Here is a 17,412-nt window from a genome sequence, read left to right as displayed (position 1 = left end):
GCTGCTAACTGTCACCATGTTTGCTCCAGAATGAATGTCTCTGGATATTTTCCTATGATCTGGAGAGAAAGTAAGAGATGGGGATGGTGGTGGGATTTTTGGTAGCTCTGTGTCTCCATGAAAGATAGATTGTCCTAAATCAAAAGCTACAAGGAGCATTGACTCTGGAACAGTGCCTCTGCTTTGGGGGAGGAGGAGCAGGATGGACAAGGGGGAGGGGAGGGTATCAGTAAGGAAATGGAACTCTGTTTCCTGGATGGTGGAGGGTGGAGAGACTATCCTGCTGACCCAGCTGCAGGGTGCCTGTCTCAGACCCAGGCCCCACCCCTGTAGACCCCATCCCCCTTATCATTGCACTGACATGCACAGATAGGGAATGTCCTGCTGAGGCCTCCTGGTTCCTTGACCTCTGGCCTCATGTCCCCACAACCTGCATAGTGAGCTGGAAGATCAACAAGCACACAAACAAAAGGAAAGTTTTGTGAAGTTCCTGTGGAGCTCATTCTTTCTAGCTAGGATGATTTATGAAATGCATGTGTCTAGTTTCCTATGCAGGGCATCCCTTTAGCCTCAGCTTCCTTCCCAAGCCCAGCTGGAAGTGCAGAGTTCTTAGAGATCCAGAGCCATGGCTATCTCTATTATTTATTTAACTTTTTTTTTTTTCCTGCATTGCTCCCTTAGACACAAGGGCCAAAACAAATAATACAACACCAAGGAAGGACCTGTTCTCTATTCCTCCCCATCCCTTCTCCCTCTCCCATATTTCAGATATACCATGAGTATTCTGATGCTCTCCCTCCCCCCTCCCCCCAAATGTCTCACCTCCCCCTTCAGCCTTTTACTCGACTCATGGAAGAGACTGGAATCTACCTCAGCTGCCTATGGGATTGCCAAACAGAGATGAGGCATTTGGAAGCAGAAGGCGGCTGGAAGTTCAGGCTTAGGTGGGACTGGGGGAGGCAGCTGCAGTGGGCAGGCTTCCCTCCTTGGTGATGATGATGGAGTGCTGGGTGGAAGAGGAAGAAGAGGAAGCCCGTGCACCTGCCCTGGCCTGGTCCTTTGGAAGGTAGTGGACAACAGCACTCAGCAGCCGGTCCCGGAAGCTTGGACTGAAAAAGTTGTAGAGGATGGGGTTGGCAACACAGTGCAACATGGAGAAGCAGTCAATGATGTCATAGAAGAAATAGAGCAGGTGGGCCAGGTAGCAGTGGACGGATATGTGGCTCCCATGCAGAGTGAGCAGCAGCAGAGTCGCATGGTAGGGCAGCCAGCAGATGACAAAAACAGCTATGTAGGCACACACCAGGAGGCAGTGCCGCCGACCCTGAGGCTGTCCCTGGCTCCGAAGTCGGCAGGCTGTCAGCACGTTGAAGACTGCAATGAGAGGGAAGGGCAGCAGGAAGCCCAGGACAGTGGTGGACAGGGCCACTACCAGGGCCCATGTGCTATATGTTTCAAAAGGTGCCACAAAGAGGCACATGGGCTCTGACCCCTCCACCAATTGAATGTGGACCACCTCGGGCAGTGGGATGATGGCTGAGAGGACCCAGACGCCTGCACATATAGCCCGCCGCACTCGGTGCTGGCGATGCTGCCAGGAGGAAGAGGCATTGGTGAAGGTGATGTAGCGGTCAACACTGAGGCACACCAGGAAGAAGATGCTGCTGTACATGTTAGCAAGGTAGAAGTAATGAGTGAAGCGGCAGGAGAAGTCTCCCCAGAGCCAGGTGTAGTCCAGCATGACCTCCAGCATCCAAACAGGCAGGGACAGGATGATGCCCAAGTCCGCGATGGCCATGTTGAGGATATAGAGGTTCAGCAGCCCAGCCCGGCCTGAGCGACGCCAGTTGACACATACCACCAGGAGGTTCTCCACCAGCCCAACCACAAAGATGGCCAGGTAGAGGACAAAGAGGACCACTCGCTTGGTGTCCTCACTGAGCTCCAGGTGGCACTCGGACAAAGTGTGGTTGAAGAAGTAGAGCAATTCCTCCCAATTGTGGATCTCTTCACTGTCAGGCGCTGCGGTGGGCCCTTCAGAGGGGCCTGGCCCCAAGCTGGGTCTGACTGACATGAGGACCTGGAAGCACCTGTTGGGAAGAAGAGAGGGTGGGAAGAGAAAGGAACTCTTGAAAGCAGCCTTGTGCCTCCCAGGTAGAAGGCATAGGGGCTGGGGGCCCTTGGGGAAAGATTCTGGGACAGAAGGAATAAGAAGGGGGTGCTTAGCATTCAAACCGTGAGTTGCCAGCTTTGGCCCAAGAGCACAGACATTTTGCTAAGGGATTTCAGTGCTAGTAGAGACCAGGATGGTTTGCCCAACAAGGTTTCTTCCCAGCCCCAGCCAGTCCCATCCCACTTCCAGCCCTAGAGCCTCTCCAACCTCCACTTCTCTCCGCTTTGTCATGCGTCTTCACTAAGGATTCCACGCTGTCTAGCCATTCAGGCATTAGGTGTGAGAGGACACGCATGTGTGCACACACAACACCCCTGCCCTCTGATTCACCCCTGGGAAATCTGTCTTCAAGCCCTGGCTTTCCATCTTCTCTGGGAGGGGTCAACACTCACCTGGATTTCCCGTGGATGCACCTCTAGTCCTGGAGGTCCTGCAGGTCTGGGCTGTTAGGGAGTTGCAAGGAGACTGAAGGGACCCTGGCTGTGGGGCTGCTGGCTTCAGGGCCGCCCTGTGCTACTGGCTTCAGGGCTGCCCTTCATCCGGGAAATAGCTGTCACTGGCTAAAGCTCCGTGGGAGAGGGCTGAGGTTTTTCCTGCATTCCCCCAATCCAGTTAGAGGGGACGTCCCAGCAAAAAGCAAGTAGGGAGGTCAGGATGCAAGCATTAAAATCCAGCTGCTTCACTCACTAGCTCTATGAATTGACTTCTATAAGCTTCAGTTCTTCTCTGCAAAATGGGGACAACAGTACCTACTAAGAGGGATGATATGAGAATTAAATGAGCCATCAAAATAAAGGGCTCAGTGCAGGGCACACAAAAAAAGATTATTTTCCTCTCTGAGCTGGCTTAGAGTCCCACTTTTCCCGTCTGTCTTGATTTCTACTAGAGCAGAACTGTGGGGTGGGGGTGGGGGCTAAAACAAATCTGAAAATCAGTCAGGCTTTTAATGGCTCTGGTGTCCCTACGAGTTCACCCCCCCCAGTCTTCCTGTACCCACTCCAACTCCACCCACAAGGGTTTCCAGTTCCCTGTCTTCATTCTGTGATCTGAAGTGAGAATCTAGGGAGAGAGAAAAGTCTGAATGTGGAGTTGAGACTCCTGGATGGGGAGGGAGGAGAAGGGCATAGTCTTCTCCAAGACTCCACACTTCACCACGGGAAGGAAAGGGAAGGGCACAGTGTGTGACTGGGGCAAGGTGGGCAAAGGGGTATGAGGGAGGGATCAGACTTCCCTTTTCCTTCCCTGAAAGCTATAGAGTAAGGAGCTTGTGTTGGTGAGATCCTGTGTCAGCAGAGCTGCCTTCCTCTCAGAGCACTCTCACCTCAGCCATTTCCAGAGACCCAGGACGTACTTCTATGGGGCGGAAAATGGGCTTCTCCATCCTCTTTTAGGGCCAAGAGAGTTGCCTATCTCACTTTGCATGTGGTAGAGCCACCTGAACCTGGGCCCTTGTTTTATAGGATATAGGGTCAAGGGTATGTAGGGTCAAGGGTATGGAAGGGATTAAAGAGATAAAGGGGAAATTCTTGTAAAATTAGTCATTTTAAAGTGTACAATTCAGTGGCATTTGGTACATTCACATGTACAACTTCCATTTCAGTCTAGGTCCTCAACATTTCCATCACCCCAAATTAAAAACCCTGTACCCACTAAGCAGTCACCCATTATTCCTTGTTCTCCTCCTTCATAGTCTTGTTTCCATGGAGACACTGATCTGGCAGCAAGACCAACTTTGTGGCCAGCAGGGACTTCTCTGTGGACAGAAGAGGGTTTTCCCATGTACTGGTGATTACCACCTCAGAAGGGATGGATGGTCCATAGGGTCATGGTCATATCCTGCATGGGTAGCCAGCAGTTCTTCTTTGCCTTATTACTTGTGGTAAGCTCATTAGCCTGCAGGATGGGTTTGTCATTTTGGCCACCTATGGCATGGGAGGTGACCCTCATAGAGCCAAAGGGAAACTTCATGCCTGGCATCTTGGTCTCCAGGTTGTGGGAAATAACTGGTACTGTTTCCAGAGGTTCAGGCCAGCTATCTCTGATCCTCAGGCTTTTCTAGGTAGCACATGATGGTCCCCGCAGGATTGGGGCCCCTGGCAGGAACATTGGCAGTGTTGAGCTGGGCCTTTTTGATGCAGGACACGAATTAACCCATGTGGATGCCCTTGGTTGTTATGAACAGCATCTTCCGTTTCTTAAACTGGTAGTCCTTCACAACGTCCTTGATATATCTATGCAGCTTGGAGAAGTCCAAGACACAAGAGCAATGCCCTTGTGGTGCTTCCTGTACACACAGAACTTTGTGACATCCTTCCTCTCCATAGAGCCCAAGGCTGGTACAGAGGGGCCATTCTCAAGCATGGCCAAGAAAGCGTGCAGGCCCCAGCCTGCTCTCCACCTCTATGGATTTATCTAGTGTGGATATATACTACACATGGACTCATACAGCAGGTGACATTTTGTATCTGGTGTTTTTCACTTAGCATAATGTTTTCAAGGTTCATTCTCAATATAAGCTGTGTCTGCCTCATTCCCTTCTGTGCTGAGCTATATTCCACTGTATATACATACGATATTTTATCTACTCAAGGAGGGAATTTTGTTAAGTTTGCTACTTAATTTTTTATTGTTTGTATATATGTGTATATCTTTAATATTAACATTTACACTATAAGCAACTTGTAGGTGCACAGTTCATTGGTATCAAGTACTTTCACATTGCTATGCCATTATTACCCCATCCTTCTCCATGGAGGGGATATATTTTGCTTTGAGATTTCTTGAGTCCTCTCTATTTATTAGACCACTTCTGGATCAAGAAATCTGTCACAGCTATGGTTTACTTTGATTTTTCAGACATTTCCACATATTCTCTTTCTCTCTCCTTTTTTTTAATATTTATTTTTTAGTTTTTAGTTGGACACAATACCTTTGTTTTATTTATTTATTTTTATGTGGTGCTGAGGATTGAACCCAGGGCCTCACACTCGCTAGGCTAGTGCTCTACCGCTGAGCCACAACCTCAGCCCTCTTCTTAATTTCTATCCCATTGGTAGCCTTTTTTCAATAAGGAGGCTTCTGAAAATTTTCACTTCCATCTTCATGCCTTTGAGTCATGCAGATGGAGCTTCTGCTAGGCTAACATCCCTCCAGGGAAGCCCTTGTTCTCCAAGTGGACTGTGCCTATGGCCATTTCCATTCCTTTCAAGACTGCATTTTAGTGGCTCTTGTCACTTGGGTTTTCAAATCTTCCTGGCATATGGAGACGCACCTCTGCAGCCTCACCTCCACCTGCTTCCAGCCTTTACCTATGCCCACCAAGAGGAAGTCATGGTGGTTCCTTTGAGCAGAGGCTAAGAGGGAAAGCTGTTCCCTCAGGAAGAAATAAGTGAGAGCTCTACAGTTTTCATGTGAAGATATTTTTTTGTGGGGGGAGTGGGGCAGCTGAAAAGAGAAAGGCTTGGAGGAAGGGAAAAAGGGAGGGGCAGGAGACTAGGCTCCTTGCCAACCTGGGCAGGAGGGGGCACACGGCTTTGCTCTAAGCAGTAGGAGCAGCAGTCCTGAAACAATTCCTGGAAATTACTCTTTCCCCCTCCCCCAAGCTCACTTTTTTTTTTTTTTCCAAAAAATGTAGACAAGACATTGGGATCAACAATGAAAAAGGAAGGAAGGTAGGGGAAGAGGTATTGACAGGCACAGATAAAGGCAGGCAGCTTCCTGGGGCTGGGCAGGGCAAAGGGCTTGTGCTTGGGCCCTGGAGAAAGAGAGAGGCAGGCTGTCCCAGGAGATCCATGTTTCCTGGCCTGTGTGGCAGGGGCAAGTAGAGAGTGGGAAGATCAAGTCTGAGCAGTTTGGTGACAATTGCACTCCTGTCCCCTTCCAGAAGGTCACTGAGTGAAAAAGCCAAATTAGGCTGAAAGTTACTCTGTTTGGCCAGCAGCTCTGGAAAAGGGACTCCCCAGGTTTCCCAAAGAAGGATGTTCCCTGCCCTGGGCTTTCTCTGTTTAGTCAAGAGACACGGTAGGGACTGTAAGGAAAGAACAGAGTGAAGGAGATAAAGGCGGAGGAGGCAGCTCAACGCTAACACAGGTTTATTCAGGACAAACCTGCGGAGTGGGGCCCAGTTGAGACTGAGACCCATCTTCACTCAGAGCCTGAGGTAGTCATAGGGGAATGAGGGAGGGGAGAGTTTTTGCAATTAGGCCTTTCCTAGGGGTTTTCAGGGAAGGGTCCTTCGGGTGTCACCTTCATATTTCGAACCAGGTGTTTTTTAGGATTTCAGTCCCAGATAACAATTTCCTTTCTTTTGCATGATGATTGTCTGAGGTTTAGGTCAGGCTGAGTCACTGTGAGGTGACTGTAAGGGACTCCTGTTCTAAGATGGAGGATATGTTTCAAACTGTGTCAAGTTCTTCCTAAAAAGGTTTGGGGATCACCACTGAGTAGCTGTGTGACTTTGGGTTATAGTCAAAAATTAGCTTTTCTGAATCTCAATTTCTTTATATGTAAAGTGAGGATAATGATGCTCCTGTCACTGAGATCATGGGATAAATACATGGAAAGTGCTTGGCATGAGCATGCCCGTTTCCCACTTTTGAGCATAGGAAGAAGAAGTCACCTTCTGTGTAATTAACATTGAAATATCTCTCTCTATATTCTCACTACCACCAATCACTTTTTATCTGAATTAGGTCAATACCAATTTCCTTTTTTATTTATTTCTCTGGGGTTGTATTTCTTACATTGAATGGTGAGACCGTTCCCAAATGCCACCATGAATTACCACAGAAGAGATGTAGTAATAGTAATAACTAATGTTAATTAAATATTTGCCAGTTGTCAGACATAGTTCTAAGGTGTTTTACACGTATTATCTCATTTAATCCTCATGACCACTTATGAGGTGGATTCTATCATAGGATGAGGAAACTAAAGTGCAGAGAGGTTAAATAAGTTCCCCAGGCCACACTGTAACAGTGGTCCACTTTATGCTTTGAATATAGCCCTTGCTGCTCTGCCACTACAATTTTTTTTTTCATGGATATGTTTCTTTCTCTTTCTCTCTCCCTGTTCCTCCCTTATTTCTCCCCCTCCCTAATCTCAGGGGAAACAGGATGACCTTTCTTCCCCATTTTAGGCAGATTTTTCTCTCCCTGAGTAAACACCCAGAACAAAATAATCCAGACTTTGGGGATGGTACCAGAAGATCTCAGAAATAACTATCTCCCAAATTAACAAGTAAATTACAACTCCAATAAAGAACACTCCAAAGGTAGCCTTTGAATGACCTCTTTAAAAGCCCCCTGTTCCTGCTGATGGGGAGAATCGGGCTCTAGGACATGAATCCCCTGTTTTTCTTCTTTGCTAGCAAAGCAATAAAATCTCTTTTTCCTTCTTTTCAAAACTGTGTCCTTGTTATTGGATTGGCATCGGGGATAAGGACTGAGCTTTCGGTAACAACACTGTTAGTGGTTCAGTAAACTTCTTCAACTGACAAAAATTCCTAGCTCCACTGGCTTTGGATGGGATCTCCCTGCAAAGTACTGTATATGTAAAATTTTGTTTTGTATGTGCATTTTCAGGGGACTTAGAACTTTCCTTAGATTCTCAAAGGGGTCTGTGATGTCCTCAAAGGTGAAAAATCACAACCCTTGAAGAGTTTCTCCTGCAAGGAGCTAGGAAGAAAAAGAGTTGGGCATCCACTTCTGGGAATCCTGGGAAATTTCTTGAGTGAGGGAGGAGGCGAATTCCTCATGAATTCCGACCTATAATGGGATGGTCTGGGGAGGGATTTGAAAGGGGACTTGTCTCTAGCTCCCCCCACCCATTCCATGAGGACAACTGTTCTGTGAGTTCTCAAGAGGGGAGGAGGGGAGTGAGCAACATCACTCTAAGGAAGAGGAAGCTTGGAAAGAGTGATAAGAGATGGACAGGACCCCAGATCCCTTCCCCACAGGACACTACCCAGAAACCTCTCAGTATGCATCTGCCTTGCCCCCTCCTTCCGTTTTCCACCTCTCCTCTAGCTTCACACAGAAGCTGGGTGGCTCTTCCTCAGATCTATACTCTCCAAACCCCACACCTCCCCCAGACTCTCCGTGGATGTGGTGACAGTCCTTTGCTGATTCTAGATTTATTTCAGTTTCTGCTAACTCTGGTTGAGCACCTAATGTATGCTGGACAGAAGTTCCCCTTAGTTCCCCTTTAATTCTCCAGTGCTTCCTGAGGCTCTGACTTTCTAAGTTTTCACCATTTTGGTAAAGACATATAGATTCTTAGACTTCCCCAAACTTGGAGTTGGGAGGACTTGCCAGAGTCATCTTGATTCTCTTTCTTTATTATAAAGATGAAGAGAATAGAGGCCTTAGGAAATCTCATACTGTCAAGACAACATAAGAAATACAGATGGAGGGGCTGGGGCTGTAGCTCAGTGGTAAAACACTTGCCTCACATGTGTGAGGCCCTGGGTTCAATCCTCAGCACCATGTAAAAATAGATAAAGATACTGTGTGTTCATCTACAACTAAAAAATATTTAAAAAGAAAAGAAATACAGGTGTAAATGGAAAGTGCGGCCAGACTTTGCAGTGTCGTCTCCCTCAGCAGTCATTCTGCTCTGGGAAGAGCTAGACACTATCAGGTGCCAGAAACAAAAAATGGTGGGAGTCAGTCCCTGTCCTCAGGGGTCTCTGAGTCCACCAGAGGTCTAGTGTTAAGAACACTCAAGCCACCAGTCATGTTTCTTTATTTAAATGAAATTATTGCTTCAGGCTTAAACTGGAGTTTCTAGATTTCTATTATTATTCTTCTCTGAAAAATACAGTGATTGTTGATCCGTTATGTAACTCCTAGGGGAAGGTGTTTAAGAATATTAGAGCAATGGACTGTTAGGTCTCTGGTTTCCGCTAGCACCTCAGGATTCAGGGCTTCACCTGGGGCTGTAGCTCAAGGTCTTGACACAGTGGAAGGAAAGGCGTGTGGACAAAAAAGTTAGAGGCACTTGGATCTCAAAGTCTCCTTAGACCCTCAGCATGCCCCACCTCTTCTCAGGCCTCTTTTCCTTGGGAGGGAGCCAGATCCCGCGTGGGGGATCTGATCATAGCCCAATCCAGTCATGGTGTACCACTGCCATGAGGAAAACCCCTCACCCCTTCCCTTTTCTATTCTGACTCTTCTGAGATGCAGAGGGCCAGTGATACCCCACTTGTGCCTCCAAGATATTTGACTCCAAGTTACACTCCAGGAAGGGGTGTCTCTTTTTAGGTTTGGGTTTTTGTCCCTGGCTTAGAAGAATGCTACAAGCCCTCTAGGGCTTGGAACAGGTTTGAGTAATTAACATGCGATTCAGGCCTTTACCTGTCAAAGATCTTGTTGTTTCCCTCCTTCCTGGAAAACTCATGTAGGGTGCCAGCTGGAGCGGCACCTGGAAAGAGTGGCCATTACAGGGATGGGCTGAAGAAGCCATGGTGGCAGATCCCAAGCCAACACCTGCATTTAGCCTGCAGTACCACAGTGGAACCATCAGGGGGAGCAGCTCTTCTCCAGCCCAGGTTTCTGCAGGAAACTTCTTTCCCTACTTGTCTATCTCCTCCTCCTCCCTTCCTTCAGGGAGAGAAATTCATGTAAATGTGGACTGTGTATAGCAGTTCACAACTATGAAACCCTTGTTTCTTCTTCCCACTACTCTGCCACCCTACCCCCTTCCCCAAAGCCCTAATGAGAAATGGCATCCTTTTCCTCCCCCTGGGAGCCCCCCCATGGACAGTGGTTATGTGGTCCAGGCTCTAGCTGTCTTTGGTCTCCTGTGGGGAAGTTCTATCCTATCAGCCATACTGGATACACACTGAATAAACACTTTTCCAGTGGTTAGAGCTCAGGGCCTTCCATGCCTGGCTGAGGCTCAGGAAACCCTGTCATCTCTGTGGGGCATGTTCTTTTTATTATTATTATTATTAGTTACACGTGACAGTACAATGATCTTGACATATCATACATTTGAATCAAACGGGGTATAATTTCTCATTTTTCTGAGTGTACAGGTTGCAGAATCACATTGGTCATACAGTCACGTATACACATTCAGCAATACTAGTGTCTATTTTATTCTGCTGTTCCACTAAGTCTTTTCTGCTTTTAGACATTCAGCATGTGACCAGGCAGGAGAAGCCCCAGAGGAGGAGGGGCAGGAAAATGTGACAGGCACCTAGGGCTGGTGGTCTAGAACAACTCATCCGAGTGTATGAGGGCTGGCTCCAAGGTGCCATGAGACTGAAGAAAGAGACAGATTGATCTAGGATTGCAGTAGGGGACTTACTGAAGGAAGCGTGGCCCTGCCTGGCAACAAGACCAGTTGAATCCCTGCCATTTGGGTCAGAAAGAAGGGTGTGTGAATGGGTTAAGACAAAATGTGATTTCATCCTAGGTGGCATGTATCTAGCTTATTTTAAGCTTGTATCAAGAAGTCAGGTATATCCCCAATTCCAGAGTCTGATTGCAAAACCCCACATCTTACTTGAATTGTTCCCATCTAATGGGAAACTATGCAAAAGAAAAGAAAGCTGGCTGGGGTTTATTCTAGGACAGTCATGTAGTTATGATTCAAGATGGCTGTAGTCATATCAAGCTGAATCCATATAGCTGAAGAAAGGACATCTTCAGGGGATGTTGATTTCTACAGTTATACTTACTTTGTACAAGTTCTCTATTCCTTCCTCCCAGCAGCTTTGGGAATATTGGTGCTGGGGTTCTCACTCCCATTCCCTTTCTTCCCCATGACTCTGAGGTCAGCCTCCTTGTTTGGGGTTCCTCACTCACTTTTTCCAGACAATTGTTATACCAGGAGGACACCTCTTCCTATTCACTCTTTCTGCCTATTCCTGTAGTCCTAGAGAGAATGAACATGACTTTGTTTTCTGAGGAATGATTCTGGGTGCTGAGCTAATAAGGAAACACGTTCAAAGAGGGATTTCATTGTAAATGTGTCTCAGTAGGTTCTCAATAACTTCTATCTGTGTTCAGAAAGTCCACGGTGCAGGGGTGTTGTTGTGTGAGATAAGTAGAGACAGTTCTAACCCTGGAACTTAGATTAGAATGGCATGTGTGTTAGGGGTGTGTGTGTGTGTGTGTGTGTGTGTGTGTGTGTGTGTGTGTATTCCTGTGTGGACACTGGGAAGGAGAGAAGAATCCAGGTGAGGGAAATGTTGCTGAGTAGGAATGTTTTCTTTGGGACAGGACTCTGGATATCCAAAGGCATCTACATATCAGCATCAGCAAAAGCAGTTCAAAGAGCACAGAGGTGGAGCAGGATCAGGGAGAAAAGGAAAGCCTCTCTGCCAAAGTACCTGGAGGCTGTCCTGCCTACCACAGCTCTGTGTTCTACTTCTTCCCATCCTCTGTCTGAACAGAAGCCAGACTTATTTTACCCAGCATCTGTGCCTGTACTCTACAAAACCATGTGGCTCTCCCTGGTGGTCCTTTTAGGCCTGTACTACCTTCTGCGCTGGTACAGGGAGAGGCAGGTGGTGAGCCACCTCCAAGACAAGTATGTCTTCATCACAGGCTGTGACTCGGGCTTTGGGAATCTGCTGGCCAGGCAGCTGGACATGCAAGGCATGAGGGTGCTGGCTGCATGTCTGACAGAGGAGGGGGCCAAACAGCTGAGGGACCGGACATCAGAGAGGCTGGAGACGGTGACCCTGGATGTTACCAACACAGAGAGCATTGCTGCAGCCACCCAGTGGGTGAAGGAGCATGTGGGGGAGAGAGGTACCACCCAGATTCCTGATGTGTCTGCTGGTTTCTTTTCTCTGTGTAGGGACATTTCCTGGGTGCTCCCTGGCGAGGCTCCACAAGTGTTTCGGGGACTTGAAGTTATATCTACTTCCTTTCCCTCCCCAGCATGCCTGCTTGAGCCATTCTATCTCCAGTCTCTGCCTCTTATCCCATCCTTGGAATTCTCTAGACTAGGTGAGAGGGTGCCCTGAAGAGAATTTGCCCTTGAGAATTTCTCTGTCCTCTGTCTTCCTGTCTAAGCCGAGGGGCTGCATGGCTAGATATGGAGTACTGGATTGGCGATGGTACCTTTCTATAGGAATGCTGGAGGCTGGAGCCCTGTGCAGGAAGAGCCAGGCTCATGTATCAGCACTGTAATTTGTTCTTATCAGGCATCCATCCTCCTCCACCTAGAGAGCTGAGGACATTCCTGTGTTCAGAGCAGGATGTGAGGAAAAGAACAGGCTCAGAAAAGTCATGAACTAGGAAGGGGCAACTTTTTCTTTCTTTTACTACATTCTTTTGTCTGTGTTATTAGGGAGAAGAAAGCAATGTTGATTTCCTTTTTTTTTTCTTTTTTTTTCCCTAAGGGTCAGTGCAAAATAAAATATTGCCGGAAGTACTAGAATGCATAAAACCACAACAAAATTAATGTATAATCTCACCACCTAGAGATAAATACTTTCGACATTTTTAAACATATGAGATTGTATTTTTCACTTAAAAAAAGATGAGTAGTTTACCACTTACTGAAAAATTTCTTCAAATGGTTATGTTTAATGATTTGAAACATGGTATCCTTTGACACTGCCCCACTTATTGGAACATAGCTCAGGGTGGTATGTTGAAATTGCTTTGTCATAAATGCTGTCTTAGTAAATTTTTTAAAATTTATATCCTTGGGTTCTTTGGAATTAAATGTCTTGATAAAAGATTATGCATTCCCACAATGGCAAGGAAGGATTGAGGAGGGACACGGCTCCTCTGCCAAGTTTTCCAGATCAACAGGCACCACCACTTGCCCTAAATTGACGGATTCCTGCCCATGCTGCAGGCGATCTGTAGTATAGGGATGTATAGAAATGCCCTTTGATCCTAGAGGTGAGGTTGAGGTCTTCAGGAGTAGTTAACTTGAAGAGTAGTGAACTGGGGACTGGGGAGGAGTGAGGGTGGCCTTCTGGGTGAGTGGGAAGAGAGGGTGTGATTTTTCTGGGGCAGAGGGTGGGACTTGGGTGCTGTAGGTAGGGTGGGGCAGCCTCGTCTCTTCCCAAAGCTGCCCTGTGGGTTTCACAAACATTTCCCCAGGAAAGTTGCTCAATATCAGCGCAGGAGGGTTCAAAGTCAGCTTCCTGAGAACAAACACACCAACTGTTTTCCAAATTATCCCCCAACCAGGACTTCAATTCTTTGTTTCTCAACCAAATTCTATCCAGTTATTAGTTTTGCATTTTCTTCCTTTTCCCTTTCACCTTTTCCTCTGCATCCTCTCTTCCCATTTCTCCCCCTCCCACTTTTCCTGTCTTTCTTAACCCATAGACCCTGGGGGAGCACTTAGTTTAAGCTGCCCAGAAGATAGAAAATGTAGGTAAGAGAATAAAATGTCTGTAAGGATGCCAATAATTTTAAGAGGTCAGATGTAGTTTCTGTGTTTCCAGAGTGATGGATGCATGGGACTTCTTCCACATCCCTTTTTGCAATCATCAAATAGGAAGCAACTGCAGGGAGCTGGGCCATGAAGAATCACAGAAGGAGGAGGAAGGGCATCAGTTCTATCGCCTAGTGGCTCCTGGCTTCTGCAGCCCCACCCCAGCAGTTGTGGCTTGCCCCACCCCTCCCTGTCCACGCCTGTCAGAGTTCTCTGTCTGCTACAGTGTGAACTTGAGCCACAACTGTGTCTGCACCACACAGGGAAAATACAGTGTGGTTTTCTTGTCTTCCCACTATCCCCAGGGCTCTGGGGCCTGGTGAATAATGCCGGCATCGTCTTACCCACTGCTCCCAATGAGTGGCTGACCAAACAGGACTTTGTGAGAGTACTGGAGGTGAACCTGTTGGGAATGATCGAGGTGACTTTGAGCCTGCTACCCTTAGTGAGGAAGGCGAGGGGCCGCGTGGTCAATGTCGCCAGTATCCTGGGCCGGTTGTCACTCTGTGGTGGCGGCTACTGCATTTCCAAATACGGCGTAGAGGCCTTCTCTGACAGCCTCAGGTATTGGAGGTCCCATCTGGTTTTTGTGACTCTCTCACTTTCTGCCTTCTGAATTTAGGCCATCTGAACTAGGAGACACCATTCCATGTCTTGGGTAAAGGACAAGGCTTTAGGCCTCAATGAAGTTAAACACATCTTACCATGGAGGAGGGTCCACAGGCAGAAAGTCTCTGAGGCAGAATTTGAACTGGGATAATTTGGTCTAGAGTGCAGACATGACCACTATTATATTCAGTATCAGGGAGTTCTTATAATGGGGTGGGTCAGCATCTTAGTCTATTCAAGGGGTATTTGTGGGGGCTCTTGTCCAAGTGCATAATAACTGAGTCCTAGCACAACAGTAAGGTTTTGTTCCTGACCTAGAATCTCTGATAGCTGGGACAGGGGGGGAGAGAAGATACTCCATCATTACCATCCCTCAGAGCAGTTGTGACTAAATCAGCCACACTAACCATGGCAGCCACCAGATTTGTGGAGATTCCTATAGAAGGGGTCTTAGCTGAGGGTTGAAGATCCATAATGAAGAGTAGGAAGGCTTCCCAGGTGGGAAAACCTTATCAGACAGGCCCAGTGTGAGCATTAGCTGACTCCTTCTAAGTGAAGGGGTTCTCCTGGGGAAGAAAGACAAGATTGGGTCTGGCACTAGCACAGCTAGGCAGGGAAGCACAGTGGGTTTATAGAGGACCTGGGGGTCTGGACAGGTGTGTACTGTGGGCAATGCAACACCTTGGAGGGATTACAGTAGGGGAGCCACTTGGGCCAGTTGGCATCCATGGACCCTGCTGACTGCAGTGTGAAGGGTGGCTCTAAGTGAGGGGAGCTGAGACTGAAGGCAGAGATGCTCCCTAGAAGACAGTTGCAAGGTTCCAGGTGAGAGATGGCTGGGAAGCTTCCAGGGGTAGGAGAGGGGAGAAGAGGGGTCTGAGGAGTACAGAGGAGATTACAAGGGGGACAAAGACTTATAATTCATTGGATGTGAGGGAACTGGCAGGAAATTACTCTTAATTGTTGCCAGAATAGGCAGTATTTAGAGCAATAAAGCTGGTATATGCAAAAGTCTTGAATAATATTCAAACATAGGAAGGCAATGCCAACATCACAATTTTTAGCCTCAGGTGTTATATATACTATATACCAAGTTTTTGAATTTCTTTCACCCAATCTTACTTTGGAGTATAATTATTTATTGTTTGAGTTTTGTCTTGTGAGGCCTCTGACATCCTTGCCCTCTGATTTTCTTCCTTGCAGGAGAGACCTCTTTTATTTTGGGGTGAAGGTGGCTATAATTGAGCCTGGTTTCTTCAGAACCAACATTTTACCTCTTGAGAGATTCTCACAGACCCTAAAGAATCAATGGAACCAGGCCAGCTCAGAGGTCAGAGAGACCTATGGAGAGAAGTTTCTGGCATCCTGTGAGTAAGCTCTGTACTCATTAATAGGTGGGGAGAGATGCAAACCCTCTTCTTGAATCCTTAGTCTACTACCATCAGTGCCTCCCATGTATCAGGTCTGTCTCCAAGCAAAGTGAGATGGTTAATCCCATACCATTGGTGCTGCATGGGCAACTGGTCACTTTAAGAGGGGCCCTGGCTTATTGAAATGTGGGACACTATTTCATCTAAAAGCCTCATTTTCACAAGGACAAAAGTAAAACCAGAGAGAAAAGACACTATTGTACTCATGGTCAGCTGGCATGAGAGACAGCTGCCTTCCACATGCTTGGATTTATTTCTAGTTTTGGGAGAGACCTTCAGTTAATGTGCCCAGATATTCCCAGAAACAGAGGCAGGGGTGGTTTAGTGGGGAGCAGCTGTTCCTTGAGGCTAGGTTGTATGGCACCTCCTAGGACCTGGGACAGATGAGATTTGGGGCATGGCTGCTGTAGATGGAGAGCAGGAATTCCTTTGCCCGCCCTGCTATTATTGCATTTATTTTATGTTGAATTTATTCCCATGCCATACTTTTTGTTTCTTCAATTTCTTCTGGTATATCTTTTTTCTTTCATTCAACCTCTTCTCCTGGTTTAGGAACAATGTGTTCCTTTTCAGTAAGTGTTATCTCAATGTGGCAGGAGAACTCATTTGAGCTAATTTGACTATGAACTCTGAGACAGTGATGCATCTTGGGTGTTTCATTCACCTGAATGTGTTCAATAACCACAGAATCTACATCTAAGCCTTTAAATTCAGCATCCTCTCTGCATTTTGAAGCATGTGCAACAAAAATTCAGCACTCTTTTTGGGCCACCAACCCTGTATCCAGCCCGACTCTTTGGCAGAGGCACACTTCCAATGTCACCATTGTAACGCTGGAATGGCACACCTTGCTGCTGCTGCTGCTGCTGCTGCTTCCTCCTCTTTTTCTTCTCCTCCTCCTCCTTCTCCCTCCTCTTCTCCTTCTCCTTCTTTTTCTTCATTTGTTCTTTTTAGATGTTCATGACATAGAGCATATTTGACATATTATTCATACATGGAGTATAACTTCCCATTCTTGGGGTTGTACATGATGCGGAGTTACACTGGTTGTGTAGTCACACCATGCTTCTTTGAAGTGACATTTTTCAGATGCTTAGTGGCTTTTCAGATATGCATACCCTTGATGGCTTGGATAGTTTTATGAATGTTCTTAAAGTGAACACAAAGATTGAACCTCTTGATTTGCATGATTTTGTGGGGTTTCCTGAGTCAAGAGAGTAGAGCACCATTTTCATAGGTCAACTCAGGCTGCTTACAGGAAAAGGGAGGGCATGAATTCTTAGAGATGCTTTCCTCCCTAACTTGATCCCAGAGCAGGAGTATTGGGAGGTAGAAATACATTTGTATCATTTCTCATTCTGAACAGATATGAAAACAATTGAATCATTGGAGAACATATGCTCAGAGGATTTGTCCTTGGTGACAAACTGCATGGAGCATGCACTGACTGCCTGTTACCCCCGCACACGGTATTCAGCTGGCTGGGATGCCAAGTTGTTCTACATCCCCATGAGCTACCTGCCGACCTCCCTAGTGGACACCATAATCTCCTGGAATGCTCCAAAGCCTGAAAAGACCCTGTGAAGTCAACGTTGGAGTGCATGGGTTGTGGGAAGTTGGGTACTGTGTGAGGGAGTGGATGCTTCAAGGGAAGGAAACTAGGGCGGAGGGAGGGAGCTGTCATGTCACCATGTTATCTATCCTACTTTCTTCATTCAAAGGATTCTGCTAAGATATAGCTCACAACTGGTAAATTAGGAGAAAAGACTCAAGGAATTCTGCTAA

General features: G+C 47.0%; 2 protein-coding genes across 2 annotated transcripts; one reads left to right on the top strand and one right to left on the bottom strand.

Moving 5' to 3' along the window:
* Nucleotides 1-940: 940 nt before the first annotated feature.
* Nucleotides 941-2,074, bottom strand: Ackr5 (atypical chemokine receptor 5). Its single transcript, XM_076855400.1, has one exon. The coding sequence runs from the start codon at nt 2,072-2,074 to the stop codon at nt 941-943; it is 1,134 nt and encodes a 377-aa protein (XP_076711515.1).
* Nucleotides 2,075-11,624: 9,550 nt separating this feature from the next.
* On the top strand, nt 11,625-17,211 carry Rdh16 (retinol dehydrogenase 16). Its single transcript, XM_076853036.1, has 4 exons — nt 11,625-11,937; nt 13,894-14,152; nt 15,401-15,564; nt 16,994-17,211. Exons 1-4 carry the CDS (start codon nt 11,625-11,627, stop codon nt 17,209-17,211), a joined length of 954 nt encoding a protein of 317 aa, XP_076709151.1.
* The last annotated feature ends 201 nt before the right edge of the window (nt 17,212-17,412 follow it).

The sequence above is a fragment of the Callospermophilus lateralis genome, chromosome 4, assembly GCF_048772815.1.
Source record: "Callospermophilus lateralis isolate mCalLat2 chromosome 4, mCalLat2.hap1, whole genome shotgun sequence".
Lineage (NCBI taxonomy): Eukaryota > Metazoa > Chordata > Mammalia > Rodentia > Sciuridae > Callospermophilus > Callospermophilus lateralis.
The sequence above is the reverse complement of the archived record's forward strand: the minus strand, read 5'-3'. Positions and strand labels throughout refer to the sequence as shown.

Coding starts and splice junctions, on each gene's coding strand:
- Ackr5 (XM_076855400.1), bottom strand. CDS start 2,074: ATGTCAGTCAGACCCAGCTTGGGGCCAGGCCCCTCTGAAGGGCCCACC.
- Rdh16 (XM_076853036.1), top strand. CDS start 11,625: ATGTGGCTCTCCCTGGTGGTCCTTTTAGGCCTGTACTACCTTCTGCGC. Junction 11,938..13,893: donor GGAGCATGTGGGGGAGAGAG/GTACCACCCAGA, acceptor CACTATCCCCAG/GGCTCTGGGGCCTGGTGAAT. Junction 14,153..15,400: donor GCCTTCTCTGACAGCCTCAG/GTATTGGAGGTC, acceptor TCTTCCTTGCAG/GAGAGACCTCTTTTATTTTG.